At 38.1% G+C, this 19,801-nt stretch overlaps 1 protein-coding gene across 3 annotated transcripts in view; it reads right to left on the reverse strand.

Moving 5' to 3' along the window:
* LOC119741735 (voltage-dependent L-type calcium channel subunit beta-3-like) overlaps positions 1-19,801 on the reverse strand; it is a 92,314-nt gene that overhangs the window by 60,751 nt on the left and 11,762 nt on the right. For all 3 annotated transcript variants that reach the window (XM_038217610.1, XM_038217609.1, XM_038217607.1), the window contains exon 2: positions 6,962-7,063. In XM_038217610.1, coding sequence (XP_038073538.1) covers positions 6,962-7,063 — 102 coding nt within the window. The remainder of the gene's footprint in view (positions 1-6,961; positions 7,064-19,801) is intronic.

Below are 19,801 nucleotides of genomic sequence, written 5' to 3' on the forward strand. Positions count from 1 at the left end.
TAAAAGCTTTTCAGTTAAAAAACATTGTTAGAAATACGCTATATTTCATTAAAAAAAAACCCAGATAATTTATAAGCTACATACATCATACAACATACAAGCTATACATCATGTATGTTGTATTTGTGGCATATGGATTTTTTGAAGTTTTGGCATTAGGGTTATAATTATGTGGACATACCCTGGTTTTACTTGCTGGTATGTAATTCTCTGTACTTTTAATAAATTATTATCATTATTTTATTGTACTTTATTTTTTGTTTGTTTGTGTGTGTGGGGTTTTTTTTTGGGGGGGGGGGGGGGTTTAGGAGGCGTATGTTTTACACTATTTACATGTACATGGAATGCCAGATAAGAAGGGCGGGCCGTACCCTCAAGATTTGACAAGATCAGCTGCCTGGGAGGTGTCAGAAACTCGCTAATAATTCATGAGGAATTTGCATGCAAATGAGCCAGCCGCACCTGTGTCTAAGGCAGATGAGTGATGGCGCGCATCGGAATCATGACACAGCATCCAGCTTGCCAACCCCCCCCCCCCCCCCACACACTCTACAAGAGCATCTTGAGGACATCAAGCCCAAGGCTCCGCCAGCTACATGGCCATGATGGCGGCTCATGTTCAATTACAGCAATGCCTTCATCACACACAGCGAGTACGACAAGCGTCTGTGATATGAATACATGCATGGGTGGGTCCCCAACACTAAAGGAGAGGTCCCACGTGGACCTGGACGCTGCATATCTTCTTTCTTTAAAGGGGCAGGGTGGTCATGAATCTGAAATTAGCCTTGGTGACAATCAAGTCCCATGAGAGATTCAGGAAATGAGGAAGGAGTAGACTTGCAAAGGCTACATTCAAAATAATTACATGACTGTACAGTGCCTGGAGAATACACAAAGCGTTTTTGACTGTTTTGATCCTTGTTTTCTTTATGATGGTTGCATGTACTCTCAAAAATCATACATGTGCACTTCATGACTTTGGTACATGTACATGTACATTACATTTTCGTACAGACTATGCAAAAATAATGTATGTGGACACATCCATACACACATACAAGTACGGTATCAACAAGTTTTACATGTTTTAAAATGAAGGTCTACACATCATACCATAAGTTTACAATTATGCACTGTATATAATACCAGCATTTTAGCATGTAGAAGACAAGTGCATTATGGAAAGTACTCCCTGTATGTTGCGTCAAACTTCCTCAATTCAAGTACATTTTGTATATGAGGCATGAAAATGTGATAAAAAGAAACTGGCACACAGGCACAGTGTGTACAAATGTAATTGTTGGGACATCGCAAATGAGCTGGCATGAATTCATACCAAGTACAATGTGTGAACCAGCCAAAGGCGGATCCAGGGGAGGGCAAGGCTGATCGCTATTTTTCTTTTAATTAAACCAGAAGAGAAGTAAAATATCACAAAAAGGGACATAAGAAAAATGGGCAAGGGAGGCTTCCCCCTAGTCTGAGTTTCACCTGCTATCCACGGAGCCAAGTCTCCTGTATAACGTCTGTTATGTCTAGACATGCAGATATATCTATGCAAGCCGCACCAGCCAATCCGAGTCGACTTTACTAAATCATGACGTCATTTCATTCCCAAATCAGGACTAAATCAGGTTTGATTGGTCAATTCAAATGCGGTGTTTTGTAATACAACAACAGCCAGGCGCATATCACGTAACATGATTCAGAGCAACAGGTGAACGACCAAAGACCCGACATACATGTACCGTACATGTACATGTAGAAAGCGCCCGCTGATTGATCAAAATTTAGAGGTCAAGAGGCGGTTGTCTTGCCTTAGAATTAATTTATCAGTAAATCTGCTCACAAATCATACATAGCTTTCGCCATGGTCATTACATACACTATGTAGACTAGCTTCCCCCCCCCCCTCCGCATCAAACAAGGTAAAGCCCCCACCCCCCAAAAAGGGCAAAATTGTTTCGTTTAATTATTTGTATTTTACTGATACCTACATACATGTTAACATGTACATGTATGTACACATGTGGTACGTATTCAATTTATCAAAGAAGCAAAGCATACATCCACCTTGTTAACCAGTACACGTCATACACGCAACGATTTTGCGGTATTTGGAACGGATGACGGATGAACACGCAACGAGCGAGGCCGGAAATATCTGTCAGTGACCCGCTCGTAGCGAGCGAGGGTGGAAATATCGGGGTGAACTACCTGCAGATGACGGCCTGAATCTGTCTGGCATCGAGGTTCATGAAACACAATCTCGCGCCTGGGTCTGGTCAATGTCAAAATAATCCCGGCAGGAACTGGTTAAAAAACTTCTAATACATGTAGGCCTATAATTTAGTTTTCAAATTGAGAGCCAAACACCCAGTGAAGATTTTACTGCAATTTCTTTAATATTAAACCACATCCACGCTTAACATGTAGGAAGACAGTATAAACCATGTGACATCTGTTTATACAAAATTTGATGTAGTGGCCAACTTACATCAAAAGGTTCTGTTCTGCACTGCATGTGTATCTCTTAAAATATGAATGGTTTATGGAGTGTTGACGTATACTGTTTAATGTGGGCCAAATAACATTCAAAAGATGCTTAAATGTTTGGGTCGCCTGGCGGTTGACGTACGTCACATGTCACATGGTCTTTCAGCAAATGGTTCTCTTCTGCACTGCATGCATAAAATATGATGAATGGTTCATAAAATGTTAACCGAATACTGTTTAATGTGGGCCAAATAACATGCAAAAGATGTTTAAATGTTTGGGTTGCGCGGAAATTGCCTGTTTGTATGACGTCACAGGGCACATGGTGTGTACGTATGTACATGTAGCTGCGCAGTACTACACCGCTAACATCACTGATGGCGTAGTTATCACGCAGTCCACGACAGGCACAGGATACAGTGTAGACTCGAGTCCAATCTACATGTACTAGCAACATTGGCCGAAGCCCTTCCCAACTAAATAATTATGAGATACGGCAATTATTTTTCCATGTGGGTGGGCTTATTCCTTCAATGGCCTCGTGTCCAAACAGGCATGCAATTTTTTTTTTTCTGGATTCTACTGGTATGCAGAAATGCACAGGCATGCTCTGACCAATACCAGCATTTCGCATGCAATGCCTGATGAAAGTAAAACCATAAAAAAAAAATTCCAATTTCTATCAAGAGTACTTATAGGACTCTCCGTTTAACTGATAAATGTTATCGCCCACACTTGTGATATATGTGGTTCACCAAAATCCCCAGAAATGTGAGAATTACTTTGCATGGACAGCATTCATAAGGCACACATATGTTCCAGAAGGTGTTCAAATAAAGGAAATGGCCTGGAAATTACTGACCTGGGGAAAAAAAAGCCTCATTTGATAGTAAAGGCCGGCCTATTGAGAGATAGATTTAGAGTTACTGTGAACTGTGTGATTTTGTCTCTTTGTCAGAGATTTTGTGGTCAATAGCTCAGTTTTCATTTAAAGACCGCCACAAATTTTTTTCATAATTTTCATCTATATACCAGTAGACAGAGTTGCACTAGTCCGCATGCATTTTAGATTTGGAAGTGAGAGGTCAATTTTTGGCACAATATGTCTCTTTCTGGTCAGGCAATATATCAGTCTCCATAAGGCAAAAAAAAAATATTCGGTCTCTGGTCAGACCAAAGTTCCGGAATTGACGCGGCCACGCGGCTTTTTTTTTTTTTTTTTTGCTTTTTTTTTTTTTTTTCAAGCTTGGATTGTACAGACAAGGTGGGTACTATTTTGCTTTTTGGGTGTCCTCGTGTACATTGGTGTCCTCCATAATTTGCCTTGGTGCTCTCGATCATTTGCCTTGGTGCAATTTTCCATTCCTTGGTGCTCTTTGGTAAAAAAAATTGAGGAGGTGCGGAAATAGAGGGCGCTGTTGGAGCTACCGCGGAATATTTTGAAAAAAAAAAGATCGACGCGCATGATTAAAATCGACGCGCGCGCTGACCAGAGACTGACTTATTTTTGGGGGGGGGCCTAATGTAGATAGCAATCATTTTACAAGGACCTTTTTCGGGGTTGATTTTCTAAAGATTTCAATGTACCAAAACTAATTGCAAAATTCTAGAATTTTTGCATGTTAATTAACCTATTCAAGGGTTCCGGAAGCACGCCACCAGGGGCAAACTTTCCGGCTCTATTGGGGGATACCAATAGGAAGGGTATTATAATGCATTCCTGCTGTATATGTCTGCTGCTCATGTAATATAATTACATTTAGTTGTGCGTATTTCATGCCTCACACACACAAACCCGCGCGCAAACGTTGGGGGTTCCTCCCCACTGGAACGCTCGAAACTGTTAGTGTCATCTACGTAGGAGCGCCCTCCACTGGCTACTTTACCACCACTAACCCAGTAATCTTTCAACATCCCAACATCCCTCCTGGTACCAGTACTGTCAACATTTATATCTCATAAACGTTCTTGTATATTAGTTGCTACATGAAGGTGGTACTGCAACGACTGTTTCTCTTGGACAAGGGGTATGTTCCGCGCTCTGTATTTATTCAGCCATGCACGGCTGGCTGCAGTAAAGTTGAAAGTGTCTGGTTAAGTGATGCGTCATTAACATTTTCAGACACGTGGAAGTTATTACTTCTTGAGTGGAAATCGACAATGAACCACCGCACAGTAACACATTTCCTATACACTGCGCATGTACTGATACAGGTACACTGTGGCCTTTATTTGCTCAAGTGTATTACATGTATCGTCAGCATTTTCACCAAGGAACAAATTTGGCCATGGGGTTTGTTGAACAGTGGTTCTGAGAAAATTGGGTTTTAAGTTGGTCACTTTTGGAAATAAAAATTTGGCTTTTTTTTAGAGCACATGTTGACTAATTTTGTATAAGATAGTAAGCTGAGATCTTAAACTTCAAAAATGTACCAATCACAGAATAGAACAATTAATTTCGGAGTAATTAATCTCCATAGAGACTTGCCTGTTTTTGAAAACTTAAAATGCCACACGCGCGTTGTTTTGCAGGACAAATTGGCCCATTCACATTACATATTAAATTAATCTCTTTGTGAATACTTAAAATATAACAAGCATGTTGTTTTGCAGGGCAAATTCAATTTGTCTCTTCGTGAAAACTCAAAACGCCTACATGTATGCGCATTGTTTTTGCCCCACAGAACGTGATAAAGTTGGAATATGTCTGTTTGTGAAAACTTAAAATATGATTAAGGCGAAATGTTCCCTACATTGATTGTCATGATTTCATTGATTTTAACTTAATTTGACCAAAAAAACTTCGCCGAAAGGTTTGTTACTGTTTACTTAACCGATTTCGCCCGAAAAAAAAAGAATTTCGAAAAAATATGGATTTTGGCCGAATTCGTCCCTTCGTGAAAAAGCTGACGGTACCACTGTCTTCAAAAAAGAAATAAAAATTAGCTGTGTTCTGCATTAAATGGTTAACATCATATGCCTTGGACATGAAATGCAACAAAGCAGACTATTTTCTTCAATTGATTTTGCAATGTTTTATGCACACAGCCGCTCTGCATCTGTTCTCACTCTATGGAGATCGGTCTCTGGGTCTAGCAAGGATGTAACAGAATCCTGAAACCCTACGCCCTTCTTGGATTAAAAAAACCATGGTTAGTCCCATCACATGATCATCATTTTCATGAATTGATGCATCATACTGTGGCTCGGTTTCAACATGCACACGTAAGCCATGCTTGGAGCAAGTTGCTTGCTGAGAACATGGAATTGAATGGAATTTTCGTGGTTTGTGCCAAACGTGTGACATCAATTAAGACGAGTACATATGTACGTACATGTAAAAATGGATCTCAAATTGTGATCTTTATTTTTGCCATCGGTAAAAAATCTAAATTACATGTATCAATCCACACAAGCTATTAAAAATGTACTACTCTTTTTTCTCTTTGTATTTTTTTTCGAAAAGTAAAAATTCACTCATTTGAGTGAAAATTCACTCCATTAAACTGATTTTACAGTCTGAGCAAGATACTTAATACTAACATTCATACAATCGGTAAAAAAAATGAGTCTTTACTCAAGTTTGACTTAAGTTATTCTTTTTATACAGAGTATTGCATCTAAAATGGAATGATTTTTTTTTCGTTCTAAATTACCTAGTTCCTAAAGGTTTATTCTTTGGAAATATGAGGGTATACATGTACATGTATGCTCAAGTGCAGACATAATTTATGAAGAAACCCCTGTTTCTTCTATAATGTGATGATAATTGTTTCCACGCAAGCGATGTATGTACATGTTCATAATGTGACACTGGGCATATTAATTACATGTACATCTGTAAGACAGATGTGGCCGTGTTATGTGCGAGATAAAACACATATGTGTCCAATATTCAAGCATACATATATAGCATCACTGCAGCACTAATTTTTTTTTTAAAAATGGAAATTTGAGTTAAATTTAATGAACGAAGATTAGTTTTAAACTTTTCATAATTTGTTTTGGTTGAAGTTTTCTAATTTCTGTACCATGTGCAGTTGGCACACAACTGACAGTTTTATAAATCATAAACAGGAATAATTTCAATTAACTTTAAATATTTTCTTATCTGAAATCAATCAACAACAGAAGGGAAAAAAAGTAATGTTCGTGCTCTTAGCCGAATGATATTGAATTTTGTTTTGAAAAAAAAAAAAAATATTGTCCCAATTCCTCTAATACCAAGCATACAACTGGGAATTTAGGGGAAAAAACAAGGAAACTCCAAACCACACAAGATTTTGTACAGCAGGCCCTATTTGTTCAATTTGTAATGGCATTCATAAAAAGTAAAAAAAAGGGGGAAATCAGCGGATCCGAGGAAAAGTTGCATGCCTGTAATATCAAGTATATGAATTTTCAAGTCATTTTTTTTTTGGAAGAACAAAGATCTTTCCTCAGTCGTTTTCCTATAACCTACCTGCCTCAGAAGACTATTGGAACTTGTGTCCGAGAAGCTCCCATCTGACCGCTTGAATTTCCCTTTCCGTCTCGCACCTTTTCCGACACTCTGATTCTGATTCTATAAAACATGGACAAAAAAACAAAGACAACTTTATAGATACACGAACTACATGTAACTCTAATCACCAGGTCTTTCAGATTCCGCTGGGTTTCTGCAGAGTTTGGGAGAATTCCAAAGATTTGCAGAAAGTACCGGTAGGGCCCAACCATTATCACTTTTTAGGGGGGCATGATGCTCGACGTTTAACAACATTTTTAAATTAGATTTGAAACTGTGCATGGTGTTACATGTAACTATTGGTGTTTTTTTCAGAACCACACATCATCCCGAAAGAGATTTCTACATGGTGTTACCGCAAACCTTCACTAGTTTATACTACATTTTTTAAAACTTGCCAGTGGTTTTCTGCACAACCATAGATTGTGGAAGACCTGAACATTTCCCAGCAAAAACGATTGAGCCACTTAACCAACATTGTATGAGAACCTCTGAAACAACTATTACAAGGGGTGCCTCAATATCTTCAACGATTTCACGAACCTGGTCAAATTTTGCCATGCTTTGCTCAAGGCCAAAAAAAAGTCTTCGGTTTCTTGTATGGAGCTTGCCTCAAAAGTGGTGCGGCGACGCGGCTTGTTTTTTGGGGGTTTTTTTTTCAAACGTCGGCTGATGACTGCATATGGTGCCCGACTAAATTTCGTAACCCCATCTAAAAACACGCTAAATTGTGCAGCAGCAGGATTCCAGTCAAACCAGTGAGTTTGGCGGTTTTGAGACATCATCTTACATTGAAAAAAACTGTTTAATTTTGCTGACGCGCATGGCTACGGCGACGTGCGCATACCAAAAACCGGAGACTTTTTTTTTTTTGGCCAAACCAAAGTTTTTTTAAATTTAGAGAAAGTTGGTCATTTTTATTAAAATTAGCCTTTCACCTGGATTTATAACTACAAATATAGATAGATCTCATACTTTTATAGCCTATTTGCATTTGCACCATAGAATGAATAGCCTATTTACCCGACAATCAATCATCAAAGAAATTTGTTCCTTCACACAGCATGCTGTCCCTGGTGAATTTTGTACACTTGGAGTTCAAATTTATCCCTTTTATTCAGGCACCCCATGGGGAACTACATGTACTGGGGGGGCCTAGTAGTTCCCCATGGGGTGCCTGAATAACAGTAGATTTCACAAAGGGACCAATTTTGCCATGCTTCGCTTAACTAAAGTTTTGTGAAGTTTGGATTGAAGTGGGTCATTTTTTTAACCAACATTTCACCTGGATTAAGTACAAATATAGATATCACACTTTTATAACCTATTGGCAAAGTTTTGCACAATAGACCGAATAACTGGAGTTCAAATTTGTCCCTTTACAAAAACCCTAACCCTTACCCCCTAGTAGTTCCAAATGGAGTGCCTGAATATCAGTAGATTTGACAAGGAACATACATGTATTTGGCCATGCTTGACTTAACTAAAGTTTTGCGAAGCTTGGATTTAAGTTGGTCATTGTTTATATCAACCATTCACCTAGAATAACTGCAAGTAATAGATCTAACAACCTACATGTTTTGGCAACTGCACAATAGAATGAATATTTACAGATGATACTTCATTACCAAAGAAATGTGTTGCTTCATAAACATTTTGGCGCAACATACTGTCCCTGGTGAATTTTATACACTTGGCGTTCAAATGTGTCACTTTACAAAAAACCTTAACCCTTACCCCCTAGTAGTTCCCCTTGGGAAGCCTGAACAACAGTAGATTTCACAAAGGGACCAATTTTGCCATGCTTCGCTTAACTAAAGTTTTGTGAAGTATGGATTTAAGTTGGTCGGTTTTTTTTATAAATTATCAACCTTTCACCTGGATTAACTACAAGTATAGATCTCACACTTTTATAACCTATTGGCAAAATTTTGCACAATAGACCGAATAATTGAAGTTCAAATTTGTCCCTTTACAAAAAACTTAACCCTAACTTGGCTGTCCCTGGTGAATTTTATATCCCTTTTATTCAGGCACCCCATGGGAAACTACTTGGGGGGGGGGGGGGGTAGGGTTAACCCTAACCCCCTAGGTGTAGTGCATGTTGTTCCAAATGCAGTGCCTGAATATCAGTAAATTTCACAAAGGAACACATTTTGCCATGCTTCACTTAACTAAAGTCTTGTGAAGTTTGGATTTAAGTTGGTCATTTTTTCATATCAACATTTCACCTGGATTAACTACAAGTATAGATCTCACACTTGTATTTTGGCAACTGCACAATAGAATGAATATGTACGGATTATATTCAATCACCAAAGAAATTTGTTCCTTCATGTAAATGTTTGCACAACATACTGCTGGGTCAATTTGCCTGTCCACACTGATCATGATGATCATTACTTTGCTATGTTGTTGGTTTCAAATTAAGAGAACGGAATTCAACCATTACAAGAAATTTGAAAAAGGTTCATATTTTTTTTCGTACAAATTTGTCCCTTCGTGGAAAAAGCAACGATTATGACTTGTATGTCAAAGCACCACCTGTCATTAACACAATGCACGTCATAATTTCAATAGCGTATTAAAACTAAATACCATTTAAGCCAGATTAAAAATACCTGTAGATTCATGGAAAATTGCAAAGAAAAAAATGCTCACAGAACTGCAGATATGGCACGCCCCCTCATAATGAACTTCCTGTCATCCTGGTTCCCTTCTTTCCAATGTGCCCCATTTCAAACAAGCAACTACACTGAAAATCCCACTGCCACAAAAAAAAAAACTGCAAATTTTTGGCAGATTTATGCTTACATAAAGTATATATTTTTTTAATTCATTTTGCAAATTCCCAACGTCATAATGGATATTTTCTCACCGTCAACATCACTTACAATACAGGTCAGTTTTATTCCGTTTGGAAATAATAAAATTACCATTTTTTTCCTCGAACCTTGGGCAAGCATGTTTCTGCATAGAATAGTGTTTGACTATGGCTAAGCCTGGGCTATATGAGAGCAGATTTGGAAATATTTTTTTCACACGTCCAAAAGAATAATCAAGAAAGCCAAAAATTACTAAAAAGCTGAAAATAAGCCTAAAGTTTTGGTTTTTCCCTAAACCTCCTGCTATTTAAACAGTCACAGACAGTCAAAATGTCCATCCACTTGCCCTGCTATACTTTTAACCCTAACTCCCTAGACCTTTTCGCTAGGATGTAGCCTCAATCCTGCAAAATCCTCCAATTGGTCTCATGGAAAAAAAGCATATAGCCTCAATCCTGCAAATTCCTCCATTACTTCTTGAATATGGTCCGTGGAGAGGTGACCACTGCCTGAATCCTGCAAAATCCTCCGGCTATGACTGTCAATACGCTGAGGCAGAGGCAGTGACATCCTGGAGCGGTGTAGAGGATTTCAAATGTAATCAAGGACTAAATTTATGCACGGCTGAGTATAAAACAACACAAGGTCCAGCCCAAGACCTTGACATAGTGCGTCCTCCAAAATCAGTAACGCACTTTTACCATGTAACCTCAATCCTGCAAATTCCTCCAATTTGCAGAGGAATTTGAAAAAGTATTTTGAAGAATTTGGGATGGTTAGGGTTAACAAAGGCTAGTCACCAGCAGACAGATGATACATGTACATGTATGTCAAGTAAGCAACGTGACTAGTGCAGACTCAGTCAACAGACCATGAACCAACAAAGCAGGCAAGTTGTGGGCACAGCTGGCTCATCAATCACCCACAGCTTAAGCAAAGCTGCATCGAGTTACATAAAGAGTCACAGCCAGTCAAATGAGTCAATCTTGCTTTATGTGGGCTGGGAATTCCTAACTGTTCAAAACAGTCACTTGATTGATTTTGACTGAAAGGACTACTTGGCACAGAATGTATGTTTGCATAGGAGGGTTAATATACCGGTACTTTGTATAATTATGTGCATGTGCGTGTACATGTACATGTACCTCTACATTATGTGGCAACTTGAATGGCCATCCAAAATTTGAGTGTATGGAAATGGTCTCCCACAGGGTATAGTAATTTACAGCACTAAAACAAATAATGATCTCCTACGTGTACACATTTATGTACATGTATGATGTGTATCGTACAGCAGCCTGTGCGAAGTGCCTTCTCACGCATTCACAATGTGTGCTTTATTAATTGGCAATTACATTTTCATGTTCAGGAAAGGTTCGGTCACACATACATGTACAGAAAATGGAAAATGCATTTGCACGAATATGCATGTCATGTACATGTAATGCGTGTTAACATTAAGACTTTGGTTCTTTTATAAAATACCAAAAAAACTATTAAAGTCTGCTCATGACAATGATACGCAATTACAGATAATACAAACATGTGAACCCTGGTACATCAAAAACAAATTTACGTTTAATTTCCGTACATTTGAATATACTATGCGACTTCTTCATGTCAATGTTCCATGTTCGTAGCAATAGATGAACATGTCCTGGCTCAGTCTGATATTAACATTATAATTTACTAATTACATGGAACGGTGACTGAATGGTACCGGTAATGTACGACATATACCTGGGTGTCTGTGTTTAAATCCAAGTTCCCATTTTTAAGTGCACTTTCTGCTATGTGGATCTTCCTGCTCATTAGTAGGCAAGAAAGGGCTGCACTCCATTTACCCTAACCCTCAAAAAGTTCATTCGGGGTAAAGTACCACATACTACTAAGTACTACAAAAATTATGTACGCAGGTACCAAATACAGGGTGAGTCAAAAAAAGCGGAACCCAAACCCCAAACAATATATTTCATATTTAACAAAATATGTAGCACCAAAAATAATAATGACTGGAAAGCCAATTTCAAAAGCTACTTTTCGATGAAAAAATTACTGAAATTGCTCAATCCGTTCAAAGAATATCACCATTTAACGCAATGACCCTAAAACCTGTCTCGTCCAAAAAATCAATTTATTGTGTTTTGACTGTTTGGAACAAAGAAAATGACACAGAATACTTGTTTCAACAACTGTCACCAACTGTAGTACACAATAGTTTGATTAACAACCCTGGTTAGGCAAACAATATGATAAATCTACTTTTTGAAAAGACGGGCCTTCAAAAGGACTTTGTTGCATATTGTTAACGTTTAAAATAAGATTTCATCGCTGGTGATGTTTGAAGACAATTGTGACGACGAGTGTTGAAATTGCATTTTTGGATGAGACAGGTTTTAGGGTCATTGTGTTTAAATGGTGATATTCTTTGAACGGAGTGACAAATTTCAGTAATTTTTTCATCGAAAAGTAGCTTATGAAATTGACTTTCCAGTCATTATTGTTTTTGGTGCTACGTTTTTTTTAATATGAAATATACTATTTGGGGTTTGGGTTCCGCTTTTTTTGACTCACCCTGTACTAGAAAATGCTATGAGTGATGTGCCCAATTATAAGCTCAAGTACATGTACTGCCTTCTACAGTTCACTACTAGTAGTATTTTGTAGCTTTAGGTATTTAGGGTTAAACTGCAATCCTCCAATGTTGTTAGGGAGGAATTATAAAGATGACAAAATATGCCTAGATTGCATGCCTTTCACATGTCATAGCAGGAAAACCAACCACCTGCCCATGCCAACATTACCTTCAAAAGTATGTAGGGTTGTCCATTTTTCAAATGATTTAGTATTCGATTGACCGAATATTGGAATGTTTCAAAACTCGCCGATCAAGTTTATATACACGCACCCATCAAAAGTGTGACATTTGTCCTGTCTCTGTTACAATGTACCTTGGTTCTTTGTAAGTTGCCATTTGAGTATCATTAAGAATGACATCAAACGATTTTTTGTATTTGTTGATGAGTGGGTAGGACAACAAATTATGACCCACATAATACTGTACAGTATGTTCATAGGCCTGATACAATGTACCAGTACATTGTAGTAATCTACAATTATACATGTGTTTACAATTTACATACAATGTACATTGTACATGTAAAGACCTCACAACATTATGCAGCCAACCTATGCTATAAGGTCTTTTAGAATGAGCCAGAGCATGTCCATCGTGATCATAAATACATGACTTTAAAAAAAAATTAAAACTATACATTTTCTGAAAATGTACATTTATACATGTACATGTACATACATGTACGTACAAAAATGTACATGTACTGTACAAGGCATGTTTACAATGTCTGTACTTAAATTCATTATGTAGGCATATCCATACATGAATTTCTTATGGCCTGATAATACATGGTGCCCTCCACGGTTGAAGTGATGGCCGTGCAATGGTGCACCCTTGTGTGGATGACCTGACTTTGATACAACTGCAAGAAAATCCAATTAAAAATTGAATGGCGGGGAGTCCACATAAACCAGGGCTGCATGTATACATGGAGGTGTGCATAGGGCAAGCTTGTTTCACCGTGTACATTATCTGGTTGACTGTTTCTCTCCGTGGACATAAATTATTGGTGTCTGCAAATGTGTGTTACATGTAGTGATGTGCGGCCCGTGGGAGGCGCGTCTGCAATGTGAATGCTGTGTGTGGCCTACATATTATAAGTGATGCAGTTGGTACAGCGTGTGTCACTAAAGTCAATTTATTAACCCTTGCGCACCTGAATCCATCAAAATCCACACCCCTGTTTTGGGGGATTTCGGCGGATTCAGGATACCTCCATATTGCACAAACTGGGGGATTTTGATGGATTCAGGATTGTAAGGCCAGCAGAACTGCAGGATTTTGATGGATTCAGGATACCTCTATATTGAGCTGTTGGTGGACTTTGGCAGATTCACGATCTTAACAGATTTACTCCTGGTTAACTGGTGGATTCTGATGGACTCACTGGCCACCAACATTTTTTTTATTATAAAATACTAGCACTCTCTTTTTGCAAATTTTAACTTAGAGTCTACTCTACTCAATGGTTCTTATACCATCTCATTTGGACACCCCAGTCTATAGAGATACAGCTAATTAAATGAAAGGACTTGAATTCCAAGTTGGGCCACTTTTCAGATTATCTGGTATCTAATAAAAGGCATTCACATACCAAGAAGGTGAAGAAAGTGGCCCAAGTAGATTTTCACAGTCTTTACAATCTTTGCCGTAACTCAAAAAATAATAGTTCTGCTTTCGGTTACCCTATAGCCTACATTATACCCTACCAGTATTTTGACAGCCCTACCTTAATTTTTGTTAAGAAAAATGAGGGAAAAAACCCAAAACCATCAATTACTACCTTTAACCCTAACCTCACCTAAAGCTACAAAATACTACTGAGTAGTAACCTGTAGTATGCATTTCTTTCCATACAAGTGTGCACAAAACATGTAGTATTCTGTAGTAAATTGATCCTGGACCCCCAAAGAGCAGCCCTTATGACGTTAGGGTTAACCCTTTACTAACGGTACACGCAGACACCTCCATATGGTCGTACACCCAAAAAAAATTGCAAAAAATACCTACATGTACCTACCCTTTTTCCAAATGCTATGTAATCAGAAGCACAACTATTTTTTTTTTTTGGCCTGAACAGAAGTCCAAATCACACCGAACAACAATCCTAACAAGGGTACAGATACACTTCTGTCATTTCATGGTAATTTTTTTTACCAAAAAAATGCTTTAGTTTCCTCAGAATAAAAAAAAGCTGCTTGACTGCTATATTTTTGAGACACGCTGTACACGTATGGAAAACACTTCAGTTGCTCTTACTGAACTCCATCAAGTATCAATGGAAAAAAAAAATGCTTCAAAAATTTCTGGAAAATTACAAGAACCTGCGGGTAATAGTATTAAAACTGTATCCCATCTGATGAAACCATTTGTATGAGCTGTCCAGGCAGTGGAAGCGCCAAGACTTCATAAAGACTTGGTACAGTGTTTTTTCAATTATTAATAGCAGACATGGGAATTAGAAAAAGAGGAAATCAGCTGATCTGAGGAAAAGTTGCATGAATGGCTGTCCCTACTCTTTTGACAAATAATTCCTTCGACTCAGTGATGCATTAGGCCCTATTGGGTTTTTCCTCTCTTGAACATGTGTGAATACTCAATTTGTATGGGCGTTCAATCATTCCCAAGAGCAGCATTGTGGTCTGAGCCAGAAACGTCTTTCTTTGCAAATTCGTTAAAACCCATGGGTAATTCGGAGCCCATTAGAAATTATTGAAATTCACAAGAGACTGTTGCGGACGAGCTTTACGTTTTGGGATTGAACATTTCTATGATTACCATGAATCTTCGAACACAGGCTCATGTACATCTAGTGTTATACACATACCATTCTATCTGCAAAACTTTGCCAATCTTTTTTTAACATCTGGACATGTTCTCAAGTCTAAGTGGTGAGTGTAACTAAATTTAAGATCTGAAAGTTTTCAAGCAAACCAAAGAAAGATCTGTAAATTATACATGTATACATGTACAGTGTACTTACATACACATACCGGTATTGTTTGTGCAAAGGTCGGGACTTGACTCTGAAACATGCCACAGTTCTAAGTCTTTTGTAATCAAGCATATTACAAGTATTTTTTAATGCAGATCAAGAACTTTTTTTAACACTTCGTTAATACCCTACACAATTACACAATTAGTGAGTATGGTGGATTGTCGGTTCTAAAGAGAAAATTGTGAAATCTTGATGAGTCCAGATGGCAACCAAGTATTACCTCAATGCGTACATGTACGTCAGTTGGCAACGGAATGGTTCTCGGACTTATTTGTAACTTCCCTAAAAAAAACCTCCAGAGCAATGAATGAGAAATCATTTGCATTTCTGTTAGATCACTTTGGATTGAGCAGTAAAAACTTAGAATATTCCTGCTAACTACATGTATCTTACATTATGTTGCATTCAGCAGGCAACGGAAAAATAGGGCACAGGTGGATTCTGCTGGATTAACCCTAACGGAACTCAACTCATCAAAACCCAACAGCATGTATTGTTGGAATCTGTCTGGATGGGTACAGTACCCCTAAACTGACAGTCTTTTACATTGGGTTGGCACACCTCCAAAAACCAAGTCAGAAATATGTGTGTGCAGTTTCCCATATGGTGTTGGAATTTGCCAGGATGGGTATGGTTCCTAGTAAATCATGCTAGGGAGTTAGGGTTAAGCAGCTAAGTAATTTTGTATTGTAACATTCATGTACCCAGGAAAATGACTTGTTGGACTGTGTTAGATTAAGCAGGAAACTATAGCTCGATTCCGTTGAAATAAGCAGCAAATTATTTTGTATTTGAACGTTTCCACATTCAGGACCTGTTGTACTGTGTTGGATCGAGTAGAAAACTAATGTGAATTATCACTGGATTCGGTTTAATAGATTTAAGCAATGTACAAAATGTAGTACTGAGGAACTATTACATGTGCACAACAAATTCCTTACTTTTTGTTTGATTTTGCAGGCACTGTGAGAGTTACATATTGTAGGAGTTCGAGTTCTTTAAGGTTCAAGATGGTTGATGTTTAATTTTCTCTTGCATAAAAGACAACCACTTTAGAGCCACGAAAAGACAATTCCAACTAAAAGTGTGAACTATAAATAAAAAAGTGCAAAGATTTTCCGCTTAAATAAGCACAAACCATTTACTTTTTCATGTACATGTACCAGTGCAATTACTAATCTACACAAAGGTGCTGGTAGAGAATGATGGACATCCATTAGTTCTGTGATCCTCATAATTTTCGCATACTGCAGAATAACTAATTCTCATCAACCATGTAAAAAAAAAAACAATATGAAGGCATGTATGCTTAGTGCCACTATCATGTACCTGTACTTTCAATGTTGGACAAGTTTTCTATGGAATCATTGAAATGTACAATGTACATGTACAGTATTGTAAAGGAACTTCCAGCCACTCCCATAACGGTCCCATGATGTACATGTACACATATGAACATACTCAAAAAAGCCGTTTGAAACTGATTCTACAACACTACATTGTACATGTTAACCTTCCCAAAAATCGTCTTTGTAAAATGGAGGATTTGCAGGATTGAGGCTGTATGGCAGAAGTGTGTGGCTGATTTTGGAAGATGCCAGACCTTGTGTTGTTTATGCTCAGCCGTTCATAAATGTAGGCATCCAGAATGTAGAATATACTTGAAATCCTCTGCACTGCTCCAGGATGTCACTGGCTCTGCCTCGACATGTTGACAGTGATTGCTGGAGGATTTTGGATGATTAGGGCAGTGGTCACCCCTCCAAGGACCCCATTCAAGAAATAACTGAGGATTTTGCAGGATTTCTTTTCTTTTTGTTGAGTGTAGTTCAATGTCTTATTTGCTCTCCATTACATGAAGAATTATTCCCAAAATGCAATATACGCCATTTTGTTACCTTTTAGAACCCTGGTCTCTCAATGCTGCCCAAAGTCAGTCTACACAATTGCAAGATAATAATGCAAAAAAATGAACTTTAGAATCAGCTGTTACATCTTTTTTTTTTAACTATGATAACGTGCACATTTTTCACTTTCTTTTCAAACGGATATATTGCGTTTTGGAAATAAACTCTTCACATGCACCATACTAAACTTCATGAAATTAATCAGAAAAAATGCAAAAAAATAGTTAGTGGCCTGACGTTTCGACCCTAGCAGAGTCTTTCTCGAAGGCTGAATGACAAGACTATAAACATAAACAGGTACATGTACATGTATACATTACTGATGTAACAAAAGCAGTCAAGTGGAAATAGATGATGCAGAGGAAAATACACAGAGAAAGCAGGCGGCTGAAATTAATCAGATGAACTTTAATCAAAACACTTTGCTTTGCAACATTGGTTTTCCACTCAATTGTCATGACCATGCATCTGATCTTGAACACATTTAATCAGTTTATAGAGTACCGAAGGGAACACATCACATGCACAATTATGTGTGTAAAAGACATGAGCACATAATTCAGCCCCTGAACCATTCGTTTGCACTACATTTTGCACTTGTAAACCATTCGTTTGCATCACACTTCCATACTCTACAGTAGGACTGAATGTTTTAATACAATTTTTGCTACTAGTCTTACCCAATGCTCAACATATTTATACATTGTATATAATTATTGCACATAATGCTACTGGTAGTGTAATTAAACAGGATCAGCACTTCAAGTACCTGTCCACTGTGTACTGGGGAAAAACCAAGAAATAAATACCGTTCTTATACAGTCTGGTTCCCTGACCCTCCTTCAGATGAAACAGCAATTTATGTCTTGGAAATGTCAAGTCAGGACACCGGTCTAACTGGCTTGCATCCTTTCACAGATGTGTAACCGATTGCCTACAAAATGTGGACTAACTGACTTGGGCAAGTTGTGGGCAGTATGTGAAAAAAGTCAGTCTTTTTCCAACGATGGTCCGCTCACCATTGTTGGAAATTGACCCAAACAAAATTTCCACAGAAATAGCTTTAACATTGCGGTTTCTGCCTGAAATGACATCACACTTTTGCTCATGAATAGGGAAATTTGCATTTTCATAAAACCAAAATGGCACAAAAAGACCCTTGAAAATGGCAAAAACTAAATATCGAAAAAAAAGGTGAAAAAAGGATACAAATTATATTTCTATTTCAAAGGATCACAGTAAAAACTACATTGTATGGGCCCTTTAACAAAATGTAGGCCTACTGTTGGGGATAGCTTCCTGCAACTTAGGTTACATTCTGAAGGCCGTCTATATCAAGTAATGAACACCTTGTATGTACCACGCATACTTTTGATTGCATTTTAACTGTCACAAGTTCAAAGGTTAGATACAATTGCAAATATTGAACATTAATTAATGTACCGGCACTGCATTCAAATAATGCCGTCATGCTTACTGTATGGATATGAATGTTGGGTTATATAACACTTGTAGTTGATAACAAGACAGGCTACCAGTCTACTGAAGGACCGGACAGCATGCCACGCATAGTCCTCATTCCATAAATAATTCTAGGCTGCGTTTTATGCAGCACTGCAGCGTACAGTCCATGCATATCAAACAGCTATGGAAATGAGTCACAGTCATACATGTATGTATGTTCAGACTCGGCCGGCCGATGGACATGGAGGCTCCAATAAATGCGTCATGTGACACATTTCAAACTGTACACCCATCTGCTGATTGCCAACACGACCTAAAATCTCAACCAATCCAAACGGTTGCAAAAAATATTCGGGGAAAAAGTGAGACTCCTACTTGTCTTAAGGTTAAGATTTAGAATGTGCAAAAACTTGGGAGTGTGAGCCAAGGCCTAAATTAGTCCACTGGCATCAATCAGCATGCGCATTTATATCAATTGAATCCTGAATGATGCTTCAAAGCATCTACTCATGTACCGGTAGCTGGGGCCAGTATACAGATTTTGTTAATATCTTCACCAAGTTAAAGATAATATACAACATTTGTAAACATTGAAAAACAAAACTACCGGTACCAAATTATTAGGAAATACATTACTTGACTGTATGGGATGTATGTATTAAAGTGAATAATAGTCTCAAGCATCCTGTGAAATCATGGCACCTGGTGTTTTCAAGAAACGCAGAATTTTTCTACTCTTGTATCAATTTCCAACGATGGTCAGCTGACCATCGTTGGAAATTTTTTTTTCAAATACTGCCCCCATTAACCAAATGTATGTATGTAGCTAGTCAACATTTTATTTGCAATCGGTTACACATCTGTGAACAAGTGCAAGCCAGCTAGTCTCCTTCCCTGACTTGACAAATCCCCAAAGTAAATTGCTCTGTTTTGTCCAAAGTAGGGTCAAGGAACCATACTACAAGA

This window comes from Patiria miniata, unplaced genomic scaffold (assembly GCF_015706575.1).
Source record: "Patiria miniata isolate m_02_andy unplaced genomic scaffold, ASM1570657v1 HiC_scaffold_5, whole genome shotgun sequence".
Lineage (NCBI taxonomy): Eukaryota > Metazoa > Echinodermata > Asteroidea > Valvatida > Asterinidae > Patiria > Patiria miniata.